At 47.7% G+C, this 24,777-nt stretch overlaps 1 protein-coding gene across 2 annotated transcripts in view; it reads right to left on the reverse strand.

Annotated features, from left to right (window-relative positions):
- CABLES1 (Cdk5 and Abl enzyme substrate 1) overlaps positions 1-24,777 on the reverse strand; it is a 100,986-nt gene that overhangs the window by 21,467 nt on the left and 54,742 nt on the right. The window contains exons 4-5 of one of the 2 annotated variants that reach the window (XM_065932473.1): positions 13,547-13,624; positions 130-226 (exon numbers count right to left, since the gene is read on the reverse strand). In XM_065932473.1, coding sequence (XP_065788545.1) covers positions 130-226; positions 13,547-13,624 — 175 coding nt within the window. The remainder of the gene's footprint in view (positions 1-129; positions 227-13,546; positions 13,625-24,777) is intronic. The other variant, XM_065932475.1, reaches the window with a different exon arrangement.

The raw sequence follows: 24,777 nt of genomic DNA on the forward strand, positions 1-24,777 counted from the left end.
GCACCCAGGCTGTGCCCCACGTCAGGTTTTCCAGCCTAAGGGTGGTTCGTGGTCCATCACGGCCTCTGCTTCCTGGCCCTTGTGGTGTCTGTCGCACAAGCCGGAGGTCTGGGAGCCACGTGGCCTTACCTTCCCGTCGGCACCCAGCTCCACGCCTTCCAGGCCGATGATCTCTTTCAGGCTCACGGCTCCCGCTGACTGTCTCCCTCCATCCAGCTTCACATCTCTGCAGGGACAAGCCAAGGATAAAGATGCTTCTGTTTGCACCCAAAGGAGCCACGGAGATGTTTACTGTCGGAACACCAAAGTCACTCTCACAATAATGATGGAGGAGGTCCCGCCGTGCCTGACGGGATCTTCTCTTTGTCCTTCTTTCGGTGCTTCTTGGTAGTTCCACCCACCTTGATATAATGAAATTCAACTGAACAGAGAGCCTGAAGATGAGAGGCAGGCTCAGTAGCCAGTGGATTACCAAAGTCCCTTCCCAATCAGCAAGGCCGTCGGCTCTTAAATGGCCAGACTAACAGGAAGCCAGGGGAGGTCACCTCTCCTTGCCACCCCCTTATTAGACAGGAGGAAGAAATTCTTACCCAAACAGTTCTCAGCTTTATTACTAGTAATGAAGGAACTAATGCCACAACAGCCACCTCAGCTACCTTACTGGGCCACTCAGACAATGACTATCTCTATAAAAGAATAATGTCCATTACTACCAGCAGGGTCTTCCGTGTTGCTCAAACAGTAAAGAATCTGCTTGCAACGCAAGAGGCCTGGGTTCGATTCCTGGGTCAGGAAGATCCTCTGGAGAAGGGAATGGCAGTCTACTCCAGCATTCTTGCCTGGAGAATCCCAAGGACAGAGGAGCCTGGCAGCCTACAGTCCATAGGATCGCAAAGAGTCGGACATGACTGAGCGACTAACACTACTACCCCTACTACCAGCAAGCGCTTCCTAATTTACTTTCACACATCCTCCTTTTCATTCTTTAAGATCACCTTATTGGACATGCGTTGCTATTGTCCCATTTTACAGATGAGAAAAATGAGGTCCAGTGCAAGTAACCGGCTCATCAAGGTCCCCACTGACAGTGGGCTGTAGACCCTGGTGTTGTATCCAGTGCAGCATTTCGTGCCGCATTCTTCCCTGGGTCTGGCTGTGGCTCTGCTCGCGGGTAACTATTCACATTTTCAAAGCCAATCCCCCTCCTTACAGGAGCTCTCAGACTTTCACTGCGTATTAGAATCGCCTGGGATCTTTGACAAACTACAGGCACATCTCAGAGATTCTGCAGGTTCAGTTCCAGATGACCCCAACAACACAAATATTGCAACAAAGCAAGTCACACAAATTGTTCGGTCTCCCAGTGCATATAAAAGTTATGTTTGCACTTTAGTCTATGAAGTTTGCAATAGCATTATGTCTAAAAAAAAAAAATGTACAAGACTCAATTTAAAAAATACTGCTAACAAATGCTAACCATCATCTGACAATGCAGACTGCCACGAACCTTCAATCCATAAAAGAAAAAAAAAAAAAAAAAAGCAGTGTCTGTGAAGCACAGTAAAGCGAGGTGTGCCTGTATGGTGTCTGGCCCGCGTCCCCAGATGTTCATTCTGCTTCAGTTGAATGGGGCGTAACCTGGTCGGCTTGAGTTTTAAATACTCCCAGGTGATTCGGATTGGAACTGAGTTTGGAAGCTCCCTCTTCCAGCTGGGCTCCACACGCAGCCTTGTTAGTCTAAGCCGCCCCAGGCCGGCAGCATTCGTGCCTTGTGGCCCGGAGGGAACCGCCACACTCTGAGATGTCTCCTACAACCTAAGCAAGAATAAACACCATGTAAAGGCCAGACTCTCTAGGCCAAAGGTGACAGAATCATGGGAGGAGAGAACGAGAGCCCGGGGTGTGGTGAGGAAGAAAGACAAGAGGCCGTCCCTCCCACCTTCCAGGAGGGAAAAAAAAGTCTCTTTTCACTGTGTTGAGCAATCATCCTTGTCTATGGGCGTTCCAGGCATGGACTGGCACCCTAATCCTATCTGATTGATGACAGCTTTCAAAAGAAACACCCAAGACCTGTACCTAGGAAGTACTGCACTTTCTAAGGTAGTCTCCTTGGGAGGCCATGGTTCTGCCCAGATCAAAAGGGCTCTGCAGCCCCTTTTGGAATCAACACTAACATCATGCAGAAAGAAAAAAACAACCAACCCATCCCAATCTTCAAACTCTATACTTATATATATAGTGCATGTGTATGTATGTGTGCATGCATATATATATGTTAGTGTTAGTCGCTCAGTTATGTCCCACTCTGCGGCCCCATGGACTATAGCCCATCAGGCTCCTCTGCCCATGGAATTGTCTAGGCAAGAATACTAGAGTGGATTGCCATTTCCTTCTCCAGGGGATCTTCTCGATCCGGGGATAGAACTCAGGTCTCCTGCATTGCAGGCAGATTCTTTACTGTCTGAACCATCAGGGAAGCCCATTGAAAGACCCCCAAATATTCTGAGTCATAGAAGTGCTCTGGGGAAGTGTCTGAGTCTGCCTCAGGTGCCTCCTCTGCTGAGGACCACACTCCCTGAGGGCTCTGAGGGCCCAGCTGATTTAAGTCACATCACGTTATGAACATGCCACGACAACAGAGAGCCCTGCTTCCCAGTTCTTGACCTCAAATCGAAAGCGGGAAGGACCAGGTGGGCTGGAGCAGAGCAGGGCTCAGCAAGACCACGAGAACCTCAGGTTCCCCGGAGACTATGTGCGCGGTTGCCTCGCCTCCTACGTGAGCCACCGAGGGCGACTCTCAGAAAATTTCCTCAAGCAATTAAGGACAAAGACGATGACTGAATAAGGGCCCAAAAAGGGAAATGCCTTCAGAGCAAGCACCAGAACAAGAGGCAAAAATAGCTGTGGTGGGAAAGGATGGAGCGGCCCAGTGGTGGAAGACCAGGAGGTGAGCTGGCACGAAGAAGCAGAACCCGTATTTTGTTAAAGGACCCACAACACGCTTCCTCAGACTTACTGCTTTCCCAAAGTCTAACCCAGCAAGCATGTGCCTCAAATTCCAGCTCCTAGACAACTGCCTCCTTGTTTCCACTTCACCCAGATGGAGAATGTTCCTTAGGAGTGAAACGAATACAAGAGCAGGAAATATCTTTATGGGATGAGAAGATTAAAAGAACTAAGGCGTATTCAGATAGGTCCCTATTAAGAGTGCTCCTGGACACAGACATAGAGAATAGACATATGGACACGGTGGTGGGAGTGGGGAGGAAGGAGAGGGTGGGATGACGGAGAGAGTAGCAAGGAAACATACATTACCATATGTAAAATAGGCAGCCAATAAGAATGTGCTATATGACTCAGGGAACTCAAACCAGGGCTCTGTAAAGACCTAAAGGGTTGAGGTGGGGAGGGAGGTGGGAGGGAGATTGAGAGAGAGGGGACATATGCATATCTACAGCTGATTCATGTTGATGTTTGGCAGAAACCAACACAATACTGTAATGCAATCATCCTTCAATTAAAAATAAATCTTAAAAATTTAAAAGAGTTTTAAGTTAAAAAAAAAAAAAAAGAAAGAAGAGTACTCCTACATGGAGAGCTGGCTGTAGGCAGGAACAGATACAGTTCAGAAATACAGTCCACGTCTGTATTTCGTCCACCTAGCGTCTGAGGTGTAAAGATGCTTAAGGAAGTGTTTGCTGAGGGGAGGTCAACTGACTCCTTGTTGGTTCATAAAGATGGCACAGACGGTGGGTGTTTTTCCATTGTGCCCCTTTCCATCTGTCTCAATTTGCTCCGAGGCTCAGTGCTTCCCCGGGGCAGCCCTGCCTTTGCCAACTGGCCCCTTGATGCTGGAAGCACAGATCTCAGTTTGCAGAACCAAACCAGCCACTTTTACTCCACACTCCCCTTCTTCTTTTTAAAAAAATTTTGGCAGCACCTAGCGGTATGTGGGATCCTAGCTCCCCAACCAGGGATCAAACCCATGTTCCCTGCATTGGAAGGTAAAGTCTTAACCACTGGACCACCAGGAAAGTCCCTCTATGCTCCCACATGCTCCCGTTCTTGACTCCTCCCTTGTGAGAAATGGAGCCATAACAAAAATTATACTTTACGTGCACATGAAATGCAAGACTCTTCTCCATGAGATAAACCCAAGCCCTGCTTAAAAGGAACAGGGAGGACTTCCCTGGTGGTACAGTGGATAAGAATTCACTTGCCACTGCAGGGGAACACGGGTTCGATCGCTGGTCCGGGAAGATTTCATATGCTGTGGGGCAACTGAGCCTGTGCATCACAACTTCAGAGTCTGCTCTGGAGCCCGCGAGCCACAACTCCTGAGCCCATGTGCTGCAACTTCTGAAGCCCGTATGCCCTAGAGCCTGTGCTCCGCAACAAGGAGAAGCCACCGCAATGAGAAGCCCGTCATCGCAACGAAGAGTGGCCCCCACTCGCCGCAACTAGAGAAAGCCGGCGAGCACCAACAAAGACCCAGCACGACCACAAATAAATGAATAAAAGTATTAAAAAATTTAAAGGAACAGGGGTTCTTAGCCTATCCAAGTGCCTCACGGACACTTTGGACCACATGGAAGAGAGAGCTCTATGGGCCAAACTCCACCACCCCTGACCGCAGGAACCCGTCTCTGGAGAATTACTGTGCCGCCTGCATACACCACAGCCACCCCCGGCGCTTCACCTGTATCACTCTGCTTTCTAAATAACTACGGCACGCTGAGAATGAAAGTGAGACAGGAAAAGAGTGCGTCCACCCTCGACGGCTACTGAGAAAACACACACTGCTCATTACAGTCCAACAGAATCTCCCTCAGCGATGGATGGTGCTCCGTCTGCGCCGTCCCGCAGGGCAGGCACGGGCCACCCACGGCAATGCAGCGCTTGCAGTGTGACCAGTCGACCGAAGAACTGAATTCTGACTTTTGGTTAATTTTAGTTAAAATTTAAATAGCCACGTGCAGCTACTGTACAGGATTAGTAAGTCGGCTTTCCGTACAGAGGTGGCCTGGCCACTTTCTGCCCATTGTCTCCGGGGATGTCTCCGACCCAGGCCCCAGCTCAGGGAAGAGTCCTTGTTAGGAGCCCCGGAGTGAATGGGAGAGAGGCAGGACCCCGTGGATGGAGCCACTGCAGCAGGTCTACCCTCCGTGGGGAGGAACTGAGGACTGTGATGCCCACGGTCACAGGGGACCCATGCCCTGCATCCCATCAGCACCCCAGGAACAGAGCCCACAGCTGAGATAAAAATTCACATCCTATACAAGGCACAGAGTGGCACATCCTTTTGCCCTGAGGGGCTGTGCAGACGGGGGGCACGGCAGTGGGGGTTTCGGTGATGCCGGAGCACACAAAGGACAGTGAGCAACAGTGCGCCCCAAGTTCACAGCATCCCAGGCCCTTCGTGCCTCCTGGAGCGGAGAAGGGTGGTGCCCAGTGATAATCAAGTCTGAATTCCCTGCTGGTTTTGTAGAAGGGAGTTTATATTGTCTATTAACTAAAAAGATATTTCCTGCAGACTGAAGCTGCTGCATCAATATTAGCTATATTCACATTTCAGAAACTTCACTGACATGGTTATAAATATCACGACTGCTCTAGAAAAACTGACTGCTTCGTGGTGGCGGCCAAGGGCACACTTGTTCATTTTTCTCTGCCTCATTTTCAGGAAGAGGTTGTCACTAACTTCAGGGCTGCTGTTTTGGTGAGACTGAATTAAGAGCGCCCACGTATACACATCCATTTACACAGCCACATGTGCACGGAAAATGAAACATATCTCATCTACATCAATAATGTTATCTCTTTAACAGCTTTTGAATTTGTTCATATTGATACTCTTGGGATCTTAAATATCTTTTATAAAGAGGCTGACAAACTTCTTGAGGCGCCTTAGCTAAGTGCTCTTGTAAGAGTTGCTGAAACCATATACAGTCAACCCTCCAAATTCCAGGTTCTGCATCCATGGTTTCAACCAACCTTGGATCAAAAATATTTGGAAAAAAAATCCAACAAGTTCCAAAAAGCAAAACTTGAATTTGCTGCATGCTGGCAACTATTTACATAGCATTTACATTGTACTAGGTATTATAAGCAACCTAGAGATGATTCAAGGGGCTTTCCAGGTAGTGCTAGTGGTAAAGAACCCACCCGCTAGTACTGGAGATGCTGGAGACAAGGGTTCGATCCCTCAGTCAGGAAGATCCCCTGGTGAAGGGCATGGAAACCCACTCCAGTATTCTTGCCTGGAGAACCCCATGGACAGAAGAAGCTGGTGGGTTACAGTCCATAGTGTTGCAAAGAGTCAGACACGACTACAGCGACTTAGCACGCACATACACAGAAATGATTCAAAGTACATAGGAGGATGTGTGTAGGTTATACACAAATATGCCATTTTACATAAGGAACTTAAGCTTCTATGGATTTCAATATCCACCAGGGATCCTGAAACCAGTCCCCTGTGGATACCGTGGGATGACTACATTAACAGGAACCATATGAAATTGCTGTTGTCTGTCTGAGTCACGTAAACAGCAACTTCATATTGTGGCTCCTAACTTATAGACGCAGCAACTGCTCGGGGCTTACATGTGGGTGTAAAGCAAGCAAGACACCCGTGGCCCCTGATGCCCTGCTGTTTTGGGATTCAAGGGCTGAAGTTGACCTCAGAAAGGAGTTCTAAATGATGTTACTGGTTTACCCAAAGACAGTCCTCTAGAAACAGCAGTGGAAAAGAATTAAGCAGAAGTCCCAGAGGAGCAATGATAAAATCTTGATGTTTTCTTTCTAAGATCATCCTTCTGAATTCTCATCAAAATGCCATATGAAAACAGAAATATCTTTTCAGCTCAAATGCCAGCATTAACTCTCTAGTACCAGGAGACTGAGCTGGATAACAAAACTGTAGCAGAAAGTAATTAAAAGCAAACTGAAGCTGGACATTTCTATTTTTCTGAAAAGCCTAGGAGATTATTTTTTCCCCAGGTATCTCGAGAGTTCAAATGTCAATTTATTTATGTTCTACCTGCTTCTGAAAATGGAATGAGGCAGGTTCAAAAATACCAGATGTGGATATTGTCCAAAATTGTATGCATTAAGGTTGAAATGCTATTGCGTGCACTCAGAGACAAACAGGGCCAATCAGATTACAGAAGAAAACCTTATTTGGGCAGATGTGCCGACAGAAACCACTAGTTAAGAAACCGCGGACAATGCAAAGGTCTCATTCCTTCTCTTTCATGGGCCTGGGGGATGCTACAGCTCGGACTTATTTTGCTACGAGAGCTCATTTCTCATTCAAGTTTGTTAACTTTTGCAGAAGTTATAGGCATGAAACATGCTTTGAAAACTCAGCACAGATTTTTTAATACAATGTGTGGCCAATGGGGATGGGGAGTGGATGCTGTCAATTCAAGGAGGGGGGATGGGGAAGGGGGGAGGCTAAAACAGAAGATGAAAATGCATTGGGGGATGCATCCAATCAGCAGTTGTACCCTTAAACAAGGAGCAGAAATATAGGCTGGTTCTTTAGGGGGGTGTAAACCCCTCCTTCACAGGACAGCACTGGAAGTCATTCAGTGTAGCTCTCCCGAAAGCTCCACGCTGGAAACCCCCTGGACCTCTGTCTTAGTTTTGGCTCCCACGGCATAAAGTGAATGCACAGTTGTGAAGTCAACCGACCAGAGCAGATGGCCAATCTAGATATTCTGATGCCCAAAGGGGGTTACCCAGGTTGCTATTAACCACACAGTGGCCAACTCTTGATTTCACCTTATGTAATAGGCAAAATGATCTTTCGTTTCCTTTTTAAAAGCTCACTGAGCCATAGTACATGAAGCTGATCGAACAAGATTCCCTACTAGATAACAAGAAATTCAAGTGAAGACCCTTTCCTTAGGGAGCAGATGAACCAGTATTCCTCTTACTTTTAAAATAAAAGGATTTAACTACTTAATACCTGGGAAATAGAGGAAAAAATTGTGTGTGTGGGCAGTTAACTTTTCCATGGCTTTCTGCTTCCAGTGTGGGGATGGCCTTTTATCCCTAGTCATTCCTCTCATGGTGTTCTAAACTCGAGACCTTGGAATGCCAGCCTGGAGCTCCACTGGGCACTTGCTCTTTAAAGGATCACAATAGGTTGAACACTGATGTGTAAATAATTTAAAAACCTATTAAATATTAACAGGATTTCCAGATCCTGCAAAAACAAGAGAGCTTTGTGGTGCACAAAGCAAAGCTTGAAAAACTGGATTAGGAAAGAAAATGCCACTTGTGGGCTCATTTTAATTAAGAGCTCGTACATCCACTGGAACTCTACCACACAGCATTTATCACCGTCTAAGAGGTCCTAGGTGTCACCTCGTCAGATATGGAACAGCCGCCATCTTGGATTGGGCCTGCTCCCTTCTGTCAGAGCAGAACACTGTTAACTCATGGCTTAGTTGATGGAATAATGCCCAGGACTGACAGGAAAAAGTGAAGTCAAAGCAGCTTTTAGTCCAGAGGTCCAGCCTCTTTCACACTCAGCACTTCATTGATAAACCACCCCTCCTCCCCACTTGGGTAACTGGCAGACAATGAAGGGACCTTACCACAGCTTACACCAAAATCTTTGTCTAAAGGCAGTGCCTATAAACAGCGGGGTAATGGCATGATTCATCCATGAGATCATTCCTGAATCTGTCTCTGTGTGGAAATATGCTTGGTGTGAGGAAAGAAACGCAATTTGTGAATGTGCAATTTTCCACAACGAAGAGAGATGTTTTTGGCGAAAATGGGTGGGGAGGAAGGGGGGATGGGCCGGGAGCAAGGCAGGCGGCACTTAGGCTTGGAGGCCCTCTCTAAGAATAGAAGAAGCTGTCCTCTGTGTCACAAAAGGATCAACTCAGGAAATGGACCCAAGAGGATGACCTCATCTCAAATTCCCCAATGCCAAGAAGCGAAGCACATAAACACCATGTGGAAGCTGCTATTTTATATCACGCCCCCCAGAGGTAACTTGTGCTCCACTGGGAAGCCATTTTCTTCATCATATGGTTTCTGATACATTTGTTATTTTTAAAAAAATCTTTATTGAATTTGTTAAAATACTGCTTCCTTGTGCTGGTTTTCTGGCCAAGAGGCATATGGGATCTTAGTTCCCTGACCAGGGATAGAACCTGAATTGGAAGGCAAAGTCTTAACTACTGAACCACCAGGGATGTCCCTCTGATACATTTATCATAAAATTAACCCAGTGACTATCATTCAATCTGGTATGGTTATCTGAATGAGTCTGTACCCACACACGTCTCAGAAACTGGTTTCTGCTGGAATCACTAGTTTGGTCATCTTACATAGCTCTGAATCACAAGTTAATTGGATTCATTCCTACTTCGTTTTGGTTGGATCCATACATATGAAAGCTTCCCAGGTGGCTCAATGGTAAAGAATCTGCCTGTCAATGAAGGAGACATCCATTCGATCCCCGAATCAGGAAGATTCCATGGTGAAGAAAACAGCAACCCACTCCAATATTCTTACTTGGGAAACCACATGGACAGAGGAGACTGGCAGGCTATAGTCCATGGGGTAATAAAGACTCAGACACAACTGTGTTTGCGCACACACACACACATACATACAGAAATACCTACGGATGTCCACATGTTTCAGGAACTAAGAGTATGTGGGCACCCACATCACTCCCCTTATGCACAGGGACAATCCCTGGGCTGGTCCCCAACACAATGCCTGCATGTCTCACTCACCAGCGGGTTGTTATCCAAAAGCTTTCGAGTCAGCCCTCTGGACTCAGAATGCATTCTCTACTGATGCAGTGTTATAAATGGCAATTAGCCCACACAATGCCCTTTTGGCCTGCAGCATGACTCAACTAGCCAACAGTACCAGCAAGAGATATGGTTGCAAGAGCAACAGCTCAGAGGGTGAAAGATGGTGAAGACATAAGATGAAGCTGGGTTTCTCTTGTGGTTTTCTGGTTTGGGGCTAACCCTCCATAATATTTTAAAAGAGGTCAAGTTTGCATTATTTCCACCTCCCTCTCTGAATTTGCTTTTTCTCCTCAGGACTGCAGGAGCCTTTCTCCCAAGCTGTTTCTCCATTTCACAATTTCCTCTCTCTCTAATTCTGAACTCATAGATGCCTTTACAGCTCCCAGATTTTCCACTCCAGCTCCCATGGTGATGGCACACCAGCTCAGAGGATGGGGTGTGAGCTGAGAAGCAAGAGGAGGGGCAATGGTTTTAGAAGTGTGGATGAGCTGTTCATCAAGTAGGATCTGCCTACTCAGGAAAGTTGGGCATCCTGCTTACGATTCACTTTATAAGCGGAGGGTCGCCAAGCCAAACCACAAATCCACGCTAGAAAGAGAAGGCAATGAGTAATGTGGATAAAAAGCAACAAGACTCAGTCGGGGCTTGGCAACTGGTTGAGAGAAGGGGAGCTGGTTTAAGGCTGGGACTCTTCCCAGAAAATGGCATAATTTACAAGCTTAATCTGAGAAGAGTGTTTACAGCTATGGGAAGGTTTGATGTTTCAGTTACAGTGAAAAAGACAGGCAACATCTGTTCCTCTTCTCAGCAATCAGCTTCCAATAGCTTGTTTTGAAAGGTGGGATCTGGCAGAGCCTCTTACCACCAGTAAGAAAGATCAAAACAGAACAATCATCTTGTCATATTCCATACAAGCACATGTTCCAATGGAGGAAAAAAAAAAGACTGAAAGGAAATATACCAAAATATTCATGATGGCTTTGAGGTGAGGCTCAGTAATTTTCATCTTCCTTCTGTTTTTATGTACTTTCCAGATTTTTTTTTTCTTTTTGAAGTGTGTTATTTGCTCAGTTCTGTCCCATTCTTTGCGACCCCATTAACTGTAGCCCACCAGGCTCCCCTGTCCATGGGATTCTCCAAGCAAGAATACTGGAGTGGGTCGACATTCCCTTCTCCAGGGGATCTTCCTGACCCAGGGATCAAACCCGGATCTCCTGCATTGCAGGCAGATTCTTTACCAACTGAGCCACCAGGGTCCTTTTAATATTTACTTATTTGGCTTCACTGGGGCTTAGTGGCCCTGAGGCATGTGGGATCTTCCCTGACCAGAGATTGAACCTGCATCCCCTGCATTGGAAAGCGAATTCTTAAAACCACTGGAACACCAAGGAAGTCCCCGATTTTTAAAAATAATGATGTATCACTGAGGAAAACAAAGACCAAGTCCAAGAGCAGATGAATCCCTTGGGTTTGTGTTTGTAGGCACCGGCTAACTCCCCATGAAGAGGACTGAGAACGCTGTATAGGGGCAGATCTAGAAAGGGTGATGAAGTAGCTCTGTGACCAACAAACACGTTCCCAAAGTTAACATTTAATGAGTATCTACTGTAGCCTGGCAGGGTACGCAGAGTGTTCATATGTTAATCTTCCACTTAATGTTCTCAAAACTCTGAGGTTGACACTATAGCTGATTTTACAGACAAGTAAGCCTGGGCCTAGAAAGGCTGGTTATTAATTTGCTAGGACTGAGGATCCAGCCTGAGCCAGCTCTCTCCCATGCCCTTGATGACTCCCTGGCTTGAGGGATGGATAAAGACTATGGTTTTCCTAATGGGGCCACAAGGGACAGAGTGGACATGAGTGGGCGTCTCATCCTCACTCCCACTTTGCTGGGATAACTCTGCTGTTAGGGATTTTATTTACTGGTACTTTGTGTAAACTTGCATTGAAAGAATGGCTTCTTCAGCTAAAAAAGAAAAAGCCTGCAATCCACAGGACTAGACAGTCTCCAAGTTCCTTCTGGCTCTAAAAGTCTATCTTGGGAGCTGAAGAGCGGTCTCTGTCACTGAGCTCACGTGAGCTGGTGTAAGCTGGCGCATTGTCCACGCCACATGACCTTTAATGAATTAGCTGGGGGATACCTGAGGAGAAATCTCAATGCCTTTTGTACAGGAAAAAATGATGCTTTTGAACTGTGGTGTTGGAGAAGACTCTTGAGAGTCCCTTGGACAGCAAGGAGATCAAACCAGTCAATTCTAAAGGAAATCAGTCCTGAATATTCACTGGCAGGACTGATGCTCAAGCTCCAATACTTCGGTCACCTGATTCGAAGAGCTGACTCAATGGAAAAGATCCTGATACTGGGAATGATTGAGGGCAGGAGGAGAATGGGGACAATAGAGGATGAGATTGTTGGATGGCATCATCGGCTCAATGGACAGGAGCCTGAGCAAATTCTGGGAGAGAGAGAAAGACAGGGAAGCCTGGCATGCTACAGTCCATGGTGTCACAAAGAGTCGGACATGACTGAGCAACAACAACAACAAACAGTAAGATTATTATTGTTCTTACAGTGGCACTAGTGGTAAAGAACCCACCTGCCAATGCAGGAGACATAAGAGATGCAGGTTCGATCTCCTCTGGAGGAGGGCACAGCAAACCCACTCCAGTATTCTTGCCTAGAGAATTCCATGGACAGAGGAGCCTGGTGGGCTACAATCCATGGAGTCACAAAGAGTCGGACACGACTGAAAGTGACTTAGCACTAATAATAGTCAGTATTCCATGAATAAGATGCATGATGGAGGTTTTGGTGTAGAGTAAGAATAAAGATCAGAGTGAGTTTAACAGGTTGGAAGTCTGACAGGTCTGTGGGGGGCGGGGGCGGGTGGGGAGAGGAAGGGAAGGTCACGGTGAATGCAGAATGACCAGGCAGAGCCCACGGGAGCGGGTGGGAGAGGAGTGAATGGTCAGGGGCATAATGCCCTCTGAAGGGGCAACAGTCGGGTGTCACTGTTACAGTGACCACAGGGCAACACCAGATCTGGTCGGCAGAAACCAGACCTGCCATCTCACGGTGCTCCTGTCATCCTCCACAGGGACCTGTCCTGCCCTAAATAATACCAACAGCGCCCTGATGACAAATAGTGGATGCAGTGAACAGGTGAGTGGGCGAAGGAGTCAGACTCAGGGTGAGGGGAGGAGAGGGGAAACAACACAGAGTTCCGGGATGCAGAATGAGGAGGCGGGGCTTTGCCATGTCAGAGCATCACTTAGTTCTTTTTAGAGCAAAGGAGGGGCTTGTTGATCGAGAGATGCGTGCATTCCTCCATCTGAATCACACAGATCTGTTCCAATACTGCTTTGCTTTAATATTTGCTGCAGCTCACTGGTCACTGTCCAGCCCCCGGTTCAAGGGCAAGAATGCAGGAATGCCACCCGTTTGTCTGATTCCTTTCTTGACCTACCTTGACGAGGCCCTGCAGGACGGGTGGGCCGCAGATTGCTCTTGCCTTATAGTATTGCAAGAGGTTTAGAAACTGCAGGCAATGTGGTAAGACACACACACACACACAAATAGCAACAACAAGGAAGCTTCTTGGCTGAAAAGAAAGTGAAACTTTTTTTTTCTTTCAAATTTATAAATACTGAATTGGCAAGGCAAGCTCTTTGAAATGTAAAGCATGGCCACATCACACACAGAGTGTCAGAAGTTTTCGCCCATAGGGCTACAAAGCAAGCATGCATATACATACCCAACTTGGGTACTGTCCCGATACGGCAGCACTGAAAATATACTACAGAAGGATCTTCTGCCACTGATAAGGACTATTCTAAAAAATAAAAATAAAAAACACAAACACAAATAAACAAACTAAATGCAAAGCGTCTTAAATTAAAAAAAAAAAAATTCTATAGCAATTCAGCATTCATGGAATTCACAGCAGTATCTGCACCCTCCCGCCACGTCCTCTGACAGATGGTACTCTGTTCTGCTTGCAAAAATGCAACCCCAGGGCAGCAGAAGTATGCTGCCACTCCTCATTTCAGTGTTAACACAGTGAGACCCACGGGAAGGGTCTCTAAGGAACACATGTGCATGAATCCATTGTCTGGTGGGAGGGGCTGGCTGTGGGCAGCCGGGGGCAATGGAGCTATGAGTCCAGGGTGCCCTATGCTGGGTGAACAGTCCTGCCACATTTAAACCATCAATTTCTACTTTGCAGTGAGCAATGCAAAAGCAACGGTGCCAGAAACCGTGAGCAGGAAAGACACTCAGATGCCATTGTGATCATCAGGGCTTTTCATATGCTGGCGGCGTGTTAGGTTCTGAGAATAAATTGAGGGAACAATTACATAATCAGTCTTAGTCTCCATTCCTGCTAAAAAGATACTACTGGAAACAGTTCTACATGACGCTCTTATGCAATCGAAGGCACTTAAAAAAAAAATTAAAAAAAAACCAAAAAACCTCCCCAAAGTACTTATCTTGGCATCTGAGAATAACTTTTGCCAAAGAGGATTGCTGATGAAAAAACGGAGAAACAGTGGGGGAGATTAAAAACCAACATTCTTCAGCATGATGGTAACACACATCAGATATGGAGCTTACTGAGCTTGATTATCTTTTCCTTCAATAATCACTATCAGGGAATAAAGCAGTAGTACTCAAGGTTTGGGTATTTTGACCTTGTTTTAAAACTATGATATTCAATTGCCTACATGCCCAGAATTAAGTCAGGTTCCCTGGCATGGGGTTTCCCTGGTGGCTTAGATGGTAAAGAATCTGCCTGCAATGCAAGAGACCCAGGTTCGATCCCTGGGTCAAGAAGATCCTCTGGAGAACAGAATGGCAACCCACTCTAGTATTCTTGTCTGGAGAATCCCATGGACAGAGGAGCTTGGTGGGTTACAATCCACAGGGTCGCAAAGAGTCCGACATGACTGAGCAACTAACACTTTGGTACTTTTCCTGGCAAGGCAGGTTCCCAGGCCCTTTGTTTTCTGGCTCTTTCTGCCTCTCTGGTCTCAACACATACAATATTTTCCCCTGCGCTTTATCACTCATCCATGATAGAAGCACTTGCAGTACACTCACTGTTTTTTTCATAAGATCCCTGGAGGGGACTTTTTTTTGGTCAAGCAGCATGCATGTGGGTGGGATCTTAGTTCCCCAACCAGGGATTGAACCTGTGCCCTCTGCAGTGGAAGTACTGAGTCTTAACCATTGGTCTGTCAGGGAAGTCCCACCTTCATCTTTTAAAAAATCCCTGCTGTTTCATATCTCCATCCTTTGCATGCTATTTCTTCTGACTGTTGTGTCTTACTAAGTATGCTGGGCGAACTCCTTTTTAGTCTTCAAAATCCAGTTCACAAGTAACCTCCCCAAGAAGAATTTCCTCCCCTTTCACTGAGTTATTCTTTCCCTTTATGGTGCGGCCTCCACTCTGCTTTTATTTCCAGGAACATCCTGATCACAAAGTGCTGCTAAACATTTGCTGCCCGCTTCTTCTCCATACATGACAGTTGCTCCAGAAACACAGCCTGGGCAAGGCGGTACTTCAGAGCAGCCTCTGAGTACCCATCACTGGGAAGGCAGGACCAAAGCTCCAACTTCAGCCTCAAATACCAGCTCTGTCACCTTTCTGCGACCTCAGGCAGCTCACTCATTCTACAGTTTCCTCATCCAAAACCATGGCACAAAAATCAGTAGCCATCTCATTGGAATGGTGTAAAGAGTAAATGAGTTCCCATATTGTAAAGCCTATAGAACAGGGCCAGACAAATAACACGAGCTCAATAAATACTCACTATTTTTACCAGGAGCTGCCTTCTTGGGTTGAGGTAAGTTTTCTCAACAGTCTGTGGATTCAGACCCTAAAATAATACAGGCCTGCTAAAGGCAAAAGGTCGAGAAAGGACAGCTGAAGGCCAACACACGCAGCCTCACAAAGGTGAACAGGGACACAGAGGTCCGTCTTTCGTCTCTCCAGGGAGATGTCTCTCATCAGATATCACAGACTCAAACCCTAGCTTCAGCTCCGAGAACAGAGCCAAGAAAGCTTACTCAGGCAGACTGAATGCACGCCTATTAAGTGTCAATTAGGTGCCTGCATGCTGAGTCGCTCAGTCATGTCTGACTCTTTGCGACCCCATGGACTGTAGCTCACCAGGCTCCTCTGTTCATGGGATTCTCCAGGCAAGAATACTGGAGTGGGTTTGCTGTGCCCTCCTCCAGGGGATCTTCCTGGTTCAGGGGTCAAACCTGCATCTCCTGCATCAGCAAGCGGATTCTTTACCACTAGTGGCACCTGGAAAGCCTGTCAATTAGGTGGTGGTGGTTTAGTCGCTAAGTCATGTCCCACTCTCACGACCCCATAGACTGTAGCCTGCCAGGCTCCTCTGTCTATGGGAATTCTCCAGGCAAGAATACTGGAGTGGGTTGCCATTTCCTTCTCCAGGGGGTCTTCCCGACCGAAGAATCAAACCTGGGTCTCCTGCACTGCAGGCAGATTCTCTACTGACTGAGCTACAAGGGAAGTCAATTAGGTATCAGATCCTAAATGCTTTAACTGATGAGGAATGAATGAGTCAGTGACAGAACCAATGCACTAGCTGGTGTGACTGGGGATTTGAACCATGCACTTTAACATCCTGGGCCTCAATGCCTTGTTCTTCTCTAAGACTTACTAGAAAAATCTGCTCCTGCAGGTTTGACCAGGCACCCACGGATGTTTTTGTCAAAGATGTTCTAGGGCAGCTTTCCAGACTGGCCCTCAGGTCACCAGGAGGAGTGTGGGGTGGGGCCAGAGGGTGACCGATCACAACAGCCCTGATCACAATCGCACAGGAGGAGCCGGAGCCCCAGGCGGCTCCTGCTCCCACTCCCCTCAGCCTGGACCCCTTTCTAGATGGAAGGATAGGGGTTCTCCACACACAGCCCCACCGCCAGCGGCGCAGCCACCCAGGCAGGGGGAAAGCCCGAGTCCCTTGTGACCCTTCCACATACGGAGGAAAGCATGTGTTGCACAAACTCAACAGGCTTAGTCAGTGGTCCGGCACTTCCTTCATTACTCACTACTGATGTGGCCTTCCTTCCCACACACAGAGACTGTTTGGACATTTTTTGAAAATTCATTTGCAATTGAAGAATAACCGCTTTACCACGTTGTGTTGGTTTCTGCCAAACATTAGCATGAATCAGCCACAGGTATACGCATGTCCCTGATGTGTCCATCTGATGTGAAGAAATGATCCATTTGAAAAGACCCTGATGCTGGGAAAGATTGAAGGTGGGAGGAGAAGGGGACAACAGAGGATGGTTGGATAACATCACTGACTGGATGGACATGAGTTTGAGTAAGCTCCGGGAGTTGGTGATGGACAGGGAAGCCTGGTGGGCTGCAGTCCATGGGTTCCCAAAGAGTCAAACACAACCGAGTGACTGAACTGAACTGATACACATGTCGCCTTGAACCTCCCTTGAACCTCCGCCTTGAACCTCCCTCCCACCTCCCACTGCATCCCAACCCTCCAGGTCATCACAAAGCACCGGGCTGAGCTCCCTGCACCTTACAGCAGCTTCCCACTAGCTAGTTATTTTATACATGGAAGCTACTCTCTCAATTCGTCCCATTCTCTCCTTACCCTGCGGTGTCCATAAGTCTGTTCTCTATGTCTGCATCTCTATTCCTGCCCTGCAAATAAGTTCATCAATACCATTTTTCTAGAATTTTTGGACATTTTTAATAGAATAAGAAAATGTGCTTAGTCACTCAGTTATGCCTGACTCTTTGCAACCCCATGAACTGCAGCCTGCCAGGCTTCTCTGTTCATGGGATTCACTAGGCAAGAATACTGGAGTGGGTTGCCATGCCCTCCTCCAGGGGATCTTCCCAAACCAAGAATCAAACCCAGTCTCCTGCAGATTCTTTACTGTCTCAATAACCAGGGAAGCCTGAACAAGAAAATCAGAGACTATAAATGTAAACCTTCTTTCCAAAGTTTCAACCGGGATGTGCCCATAGCTAAATTCAATCTCACACTACTGCTGTGTGATCCTCACTTCGAGGTGCAGGAGAGGCTGGCAGTATGGATCCCATTCAGAAAAAAACTGTTATTCTAATGCCCCGATCTAGTCTAGCTCCTACAAGGTGATTGTTTCACATCAATTACAGGAGGGTTGGTCCTCCTCTGGTTGGCCATTCTTGAGCAGCTGGAGGAGAGGGCAGGAAGGAAGGAAAGAAAGAAGACAACATCTTGGGGCACCTTCTTTCCATTCTTGGGTCCAACTATCCCTAGATGGCCACTCTTGGCAGGGACCAGAGGAGGAATCCAGAGTAGAGACCTGCACGGCACCCTGCAACAGCTCTGCAACTCTTCATGCCCTGGAGAGCTGAAAGGAGCAGGTAGAGCTCCCAAGAACACATCCTACGTGTTTCCCAAAACATCTTTGGAGTCAAGGCGGGACTTGAGGTCTTCGCCAGAGCACACAAGTATCAACAAGCGGCCAGCTCTTGACAGTTTCTTGCTCTAGTGACTTCAAATGGCGTGAGTCTCAAGATGGGTCCCACGTGACCGACTGCTGTGTCTAGAACCTGGAGGACTCGCGTGAATTTGCAGCTTTGTTCTTTACAAGCATCAGGGCAATGTCCATCATAATTGAGATGCTCACAAAGAAAGTCAGATTTGTTTGCCTCCTTTGAATGCATTTGTGAAAAAATTAAATCACATGCCAGTTGTCTGGAATGATGTTAAGACAGCCAAACTCCATTTCCAACGGGCTTTGGAAATTCACCATGTTTTCCCCTCCACTGCTACAGTTATCTTCTTTTGGGCCCAAATGTCATGCAAGAAGCCCACAGAATTTTCCATCTGTAACATATAACACTTGGAGTCAGGATGACCAAAAAGCATTACACAAAAGATTAGGACTTCAAAAGAGGGATTAACTCCGGGGAGATGGGTCTTTAAGGAATTAAAGATCACATTTCCATACAAACATCTGCTGGAGGGGAAAAAAAATAGCAAGCGGAAAAGTTCCCCAGGGTTGCAGCTCATGCGGGCAGAGTTCCCTCTGGACAAACCATGTTTTCTGAGCCCTTAGGAAACATTGAGTGTGCTTGGCTGCTGGAACACCGTCGGATCTTCTTCTTTATGTAGCTCTATTTCCGGGCTTAAGAAAGTGTTTCTGGTATGAGGGAATTTACAGCTTCAGACCACAAAGCTTCCAAAGGCACGCTTTGCCTGTGAGATGCTGGAGCCCTCAGAAACAGCATGGAGATGCATTAGGGTCACCACAGCTGATCCAGGACTGTAGACCACTTTCGCTGCATCTGCTTTCAAAGTGTCTGACCAGGCAACGTCTAACTCCACCCAAGATCCTTAAGTGTTCTCTCGTATGCCAAAAACTGGCTTCTTGTTCTATTTCCAGCCCCCTGGGGAGTCTCTGTTGGCTGTGAGAAGTTTTGATCTCTTCCAGGTGGGATATTCCATGATAGCAATGGTATTCACTTAAGGACATTAAAAACAGGCAACCAACTTTGAAAGTTTAAAGCAAAGAAAATCACGTTTGCAACAGCGGTGGGCGAGCACAGTGATACATGAACACAGCCTGGGGTGCCCACTGCCCAGGGGTCCATGGTGGGTACTGGACACTGTGTAGAAGGACATGCTCAAATTCCGTATTTCACTCTCTACAGGCCAAGGAAGCAAGAGAGAACACACTTAAAAATGCTGGTGTTGTGGGCCGAACCGTGTTCCCCCAAAAGACATATTCAGGTCTCAATCCCTGCGGCTGTGGCTTTATTTGCAAAAGGTCTCTGCAGACGTGATCAGTTGGTATGAGGTCATACTGGATTGCACTTCTCGGGTAACGTCAGTGGTAAAGAATCCACCCACCAGTGCAGGAGATGCAAGAGATTCAGGTTAGAATCCTGGTTGGGAAGATCCCCTGGGGGAGGAAATGGCAACCCATCTGGGTTCTTGCCTGAGAAATCCTATGACAGTGGAGCCTGGTGGGCTTCAGTCCATGGCGTTGCAGAGCCAGACACTACTGATGGATTGAGCAGACACACAAGGCTGAGAGGAGGAGCAGAAGACCCAGTGGAGGAACAAAATGTGCAGTGAAACTCTCTTCGCTGACTTCCCTTGCTTGCTGCACCACGGTCTCCAACTCCCCGCTGTAAATCACTTTAACCAATGACCACGGCACGCCCAAAGCTCAGGCTGGTAGGCTGCTCTCTAGAGCACTGTGTGAACAGTGATAGCGTGAGGTCAACGTCACCCCTCACTCTGCTCAGGAGCCTCAACGCACGGAAGGACCTGGCATCACACACGTGTGGAATGGCTGATCGCCAAGGTGCCTGAAATGAAATCCGAGGTAGTTAAACCATTCAAGTTAGGACTTCCCTGGTGGTCCAGTGGTTAAGGCTCTGAGCTTCCAAGGCAGGGGAAATAGGTTTGATCCCTCATCAGGGAACTAAGATCTCACATACTTGTGTGGCCAAAAGTGAATACTGTGTACGTCATTTTGTGAGTATTTTTGCCCACTGTTTACTGACCTCTTCCCCTTAACCAAGCAGTTACTGTGAATAATTTAGCAGAGCTGGACCTGGGGCTCGGGGGGGGTGGGGGGGGGGGCTGGGGCAGTTACGATGGCGATGGTGACTGAGCCGTGGCCGGGTGGGCTCCAGGGCTGGGAATGCAGTGAGGAGAGGGGATGGAAGAGAGGAAGTGACACAGCCCGTGAGACTGCAGCGAGACTAAGGGAGCGTGTGAGTTCGCCGAGGCTGCTGTAACAAGCAGCCCGTGTGCCCTGCTCCTTGGCTGTGGCTGAAATCAATCATCTCATGGCTGTGGAGACCAAGGCTCCCCTGAGGGCAGGATCTGTCCCAGCTTCTGAGAGCTCCTTGTCTTGGGGCAGCAGGACAGGAGCCCTCACAAGGCCGAGTGTGCACGTGTGTCCCCAAGGGTCCCCCTTTTATAAGGACACCAGTCATTAGATGAGGGGCCCACCTTCCCTCAGCACAATCTCCTCTTAACTCATTACATCTGCCACGACTCTATTTCCAAATAAGGTTGAATTCTGAGGTACAGAGGGTTGGGGCTCAGCATAAGAATTTTGGGGGGACATCATCCAGCCCAAGAGAATGATAGGAGGAAGGCCAGCTGAGTGCGGTGGTACAGAAGTCCCCTCTGGGGCCCTCTCATCCTTGCTCTTCCAGGACAGCACTGGCATCCAAATCCTGGGCGTGGTTTGGGCCTCCCACCGACCCTAATGATGGTTTCCCTCTCAGACGGCCGGGTACCACTGGTGGAGACCAAGGTCTGGTCTCTCCCAGGTTCCCAGGCCCTCTCATCAAGCAATGTTGAGACAGAATTACCAAGAGAAGACCCTCTCCAACCCCTTACACTATTTTTTTTTCCTGTGACTCACTTTATTTCCTGTAAATCAAATTGGTTAGAAAGAAGCAACAAGCATTCTCAGGCTGAACACTTTTCAGCAAGGTATTAATACATCTGCTCAGGAGAACCATGGTTGCTTACATTTGAAAATCATTTTCTCAAAAGCCTCGGGCAGAGTCACAGAAAAAGCCAGCATACCTGCTGTGCTTCTTAAAGAGGTATGGATAGGGACTTCCCTGGCGGTCCAGTGGTTAAAACTCTTGGGCTTCCAATGGAGGGGGCACGGGTTCGATCCCTGGTCAGGGAACTAAGAGCCCACATGCTTCAAGACATGGCCAGAAAACAAAACAAAACCCTTAACTAAAGACACAAACAAACAAGAAATATGGATAATAAGACTGTAATAAGCCCTGCATGCAGGGCTGAGCCAGTGCCAGCCCCAGCTGGTCCCTGGTGGCTATGGTCCGGCTTCTCCTTCCTCCGGTGGCTCAGAGAACCAGGGAAGAAGCAGAGGAAAATCAATGGATCAGTTTGAGAGCAGCTCTGGGAGACACTTTGGTGGCAGAAGAGGCTGGGCCCAGGAAGTCTCAGTGAGGTCTGGAGGTTACTAAAGGCTTCCTCAGGGTTTCCCTAGTGGCTCAGACAGTAAAGAATCTGCCTGTAATGCAGGAGACCTGGGTTCGATCCCTGGGTCAGGAAGATCCCCTGGGGAGGGCATGGCAACCCACTCCAGTATTCTTGCCTGGAGAATCCCATGGACAGAGGAGCCTGGAGGGCTATAGTTCATTGGGTTGCAAAGAGTCAGACACGACTGAGTGACTAACCCTTGCTTCCACTTCCTTCAAGTCTATCCACTCAATGTCCTTTAGGTCTGAGGTTTTGCTGACAATTGGTTATAAACACAGATGATGACACTGATAAAGATGCTTCTCTTCCAGCCTACTGCTGCCAGGGGATGGAGGGGCCTAGTCTTTTAATAAAAAACAAAAGTTTTGGGAGGAGAAAAGCGTGCTGGGGAAGAAGCAGACATTTCATGGAGTCTCACAGAAGATGCCATGCATCTATCGAATCAGAAGGCTTTGTTTCAGGGAGAAAAGGCGATGATGACATATTTCTGCTTTCTAGAAGGCCCGTTCAGAGCTGGTGACTAGCTGTTTTGTTTTTTGAAATGTGCTACTTCCTCCAACACATCTTTCAAACTAAACGAAGCTGACAGATCGGAACTGATGAGATGACAAACAAGGTTTTAATTTAGTTATTACCAATTCGCCTAGTTTCCTCCACAATTTTCAGTATAAAATGAGAAGTGACAACTTGACTTCACTTACTGCACTTTTTTTTTTTTAACATCTTACTTTACAAAGCAGATGAAAGGTGTTGGAATCTTTCATATTTTTGTTTTTCCTACTGAGTTCGCACTTTAGAGAGACTACCCTCTGGCACACATCTCTGTCCACTATCTCAAATCTTTTTAAGTCTCTTGAAAATTTCTGTCAACAGACAAGACAGACCAGTCCATGCACTGCAAAAAGTATTTCTTTGCCTGTGCAGAAGGCAATGATTCCCACGGCAGACCCAGGAAGGGAGCACTTCCAGTGCATGTGGCAGCCATCGACTGTGTTCAAGGCAGACATTCGAAAACCAGATGACTTCAAAAGGATGTGAAATAATGTTTGGGGGAGGGTGATGCCCACTTGAAGCCATGGCTCTTGTCTCCCATGGCTCTCGAACATTTTGAGTCCTGAGACTGGAAGCACCCAGAGGAGAGGTCCTGTCCTAATAGGACCGTGAGGGTCACTGGACAGGAACGTGTCTTTGGCCGGTGGCTGGTCATCAGTCTTCATGCTCACCTTCATTCCGATGACCCAGCTCCACCTGGCCAGCAGTCAGCTCCCTGTTGGCACCCGCTGGCCTTATAATGTTTGCCATTTTCAAGGGTGTCTCCTCCTGGAGGGCCGAGTTCTGTCTTCACTTCCAGTTAACGTCCTCATGCAGATGACAGTGGACACTGACTGGCTCTTCTCTACTAACTAAGCGGCAGCTCCCAGTCCCCATCGACCATCCTCAGAATGTTCAAGGGTCCCCTCCAGACGCCAGGACACAAGGCCCTGGACTCCTTTCTACCACGACAAATAGTTTGCTCACACATGTGTGAACAGTTTTTTTGAAGACTTCATGTCATTGCTGGAGAATGACAGGCCAAACCACTCCAGAATTCTTGCCCGGAAAGTCCCATGGACAGAGGAGCCTGGTGGGCTACAGCTCATGGGTTTGCAGGGCTGGGCATAGCTGAGCACGCATGCACTGTGCAGACGTGGGATCTTAGTTCCCCAGCCAGGGATCGAACCCTCGTCTTTTGCATTGGAAGCAGGGAGTCTTAATCACTGGACCCTCGGGCAAGTCCCCCTTTGAGTTCTTTAATGACCATCTCCAGGCTTCTCAGCAAAGCCTCCTTCCTCCCAACATGGCAGGAACTTGAGTCGAGGGGCTTCAACACTGGGCTGCAAGAAGCAGCACGTGTGGTGTTGTATGTGTGCCCTGCACGCCTGAGGTGGGGGATCAGAGACCCCCCACCCCAGCCACATTCCCAGTCCCTCCCTCCTTAGAGCACACCCAGGCCCCCTGGTACCCAGCACCGCTGCCCTGAGCTCAGCCCTGCCCCCGGCCGCCTTCAGCAGGACGTGCTCTGCCTGCTGCCCGGCTACGGTGGGGACCTCTCTTCGCCCTTCTCAAAAGGCTGGGTCTTCTCCTCCCACTCATCAGCTCTTGACCACAATTTCCTTCTGTCACATCTGAAATTCTAGGCTCTTCCTGGTGTCCTCCTGAGTTCTTCCTTTCATCTATCTGAGAATGGCCCATCCCTGCTAAAGGATGCATCTCCAGCCCTTTCATCTTCGCTGGCACATAAAAAGCAGTTCTCACCTGGATAGGTAGGACTGGCTGTCATCACAGCCTATAACCAGTGCTGAGGGCTCGATTTTCTGCCCGAAATTCCAGTTCTTAGATCTTCAGATGAGCTAAAAGTCTTTCCTGGTTCTGTCTGAAAATTCCCCAGTGAGACTACCAGCAACTGCATGCTTTCTGGGCTATTTCTGTTGTTCCTAGGTCAAAAGTGTGCCAGGAAAGGCATCTTCTGAATACACTAGACACTGGGGATCCCATTAGTCCAAATCTTTTAACTACATCCCTTCACTGCTTCCCCGGTGGCTCTGACAGTAAAGAATCTGCCTGCAGTGCCGCAGACCCAGGTTCGATCCTTGGGTTGGGAAGACCCCTTGGAGAAGGGAATGGCTACCCACTCCAATATTCTTGCTTGGAGAATTCCATGACAGAAGAGCCTGGCGGGCTACAGTCCATGGGGTTGCAAAGAGTCGGACACAACTGAGCAACAAATACAACACTCACTGCAAACCATGCCAGGTGATTATCTGACTCTGTATTCTCAACAGCATTGAAAAGTTTGGAATACTATTAATTTGGCCCACTTTTTGGCTTTGTCATTGATTTTATTTAGGAACTCATGGTTTTATATGTTTGTTTATGGTTCAAGAGATTATGAACAAAAACACCAACATAAATT

This window comes from Muntiacus reevesi, chromosome 4 (genome assembly GCF_963930625.1).
Source record: "Muntiacus reevesi chromosome 4, mMunRee1.1, whole genome shotgun sequence".
NCBI lineage: Eukaryota > Metazoa > Chordata > Mammalia > Artiodactyla > Cervidae > Muntiacus > Muntiacus reevesi.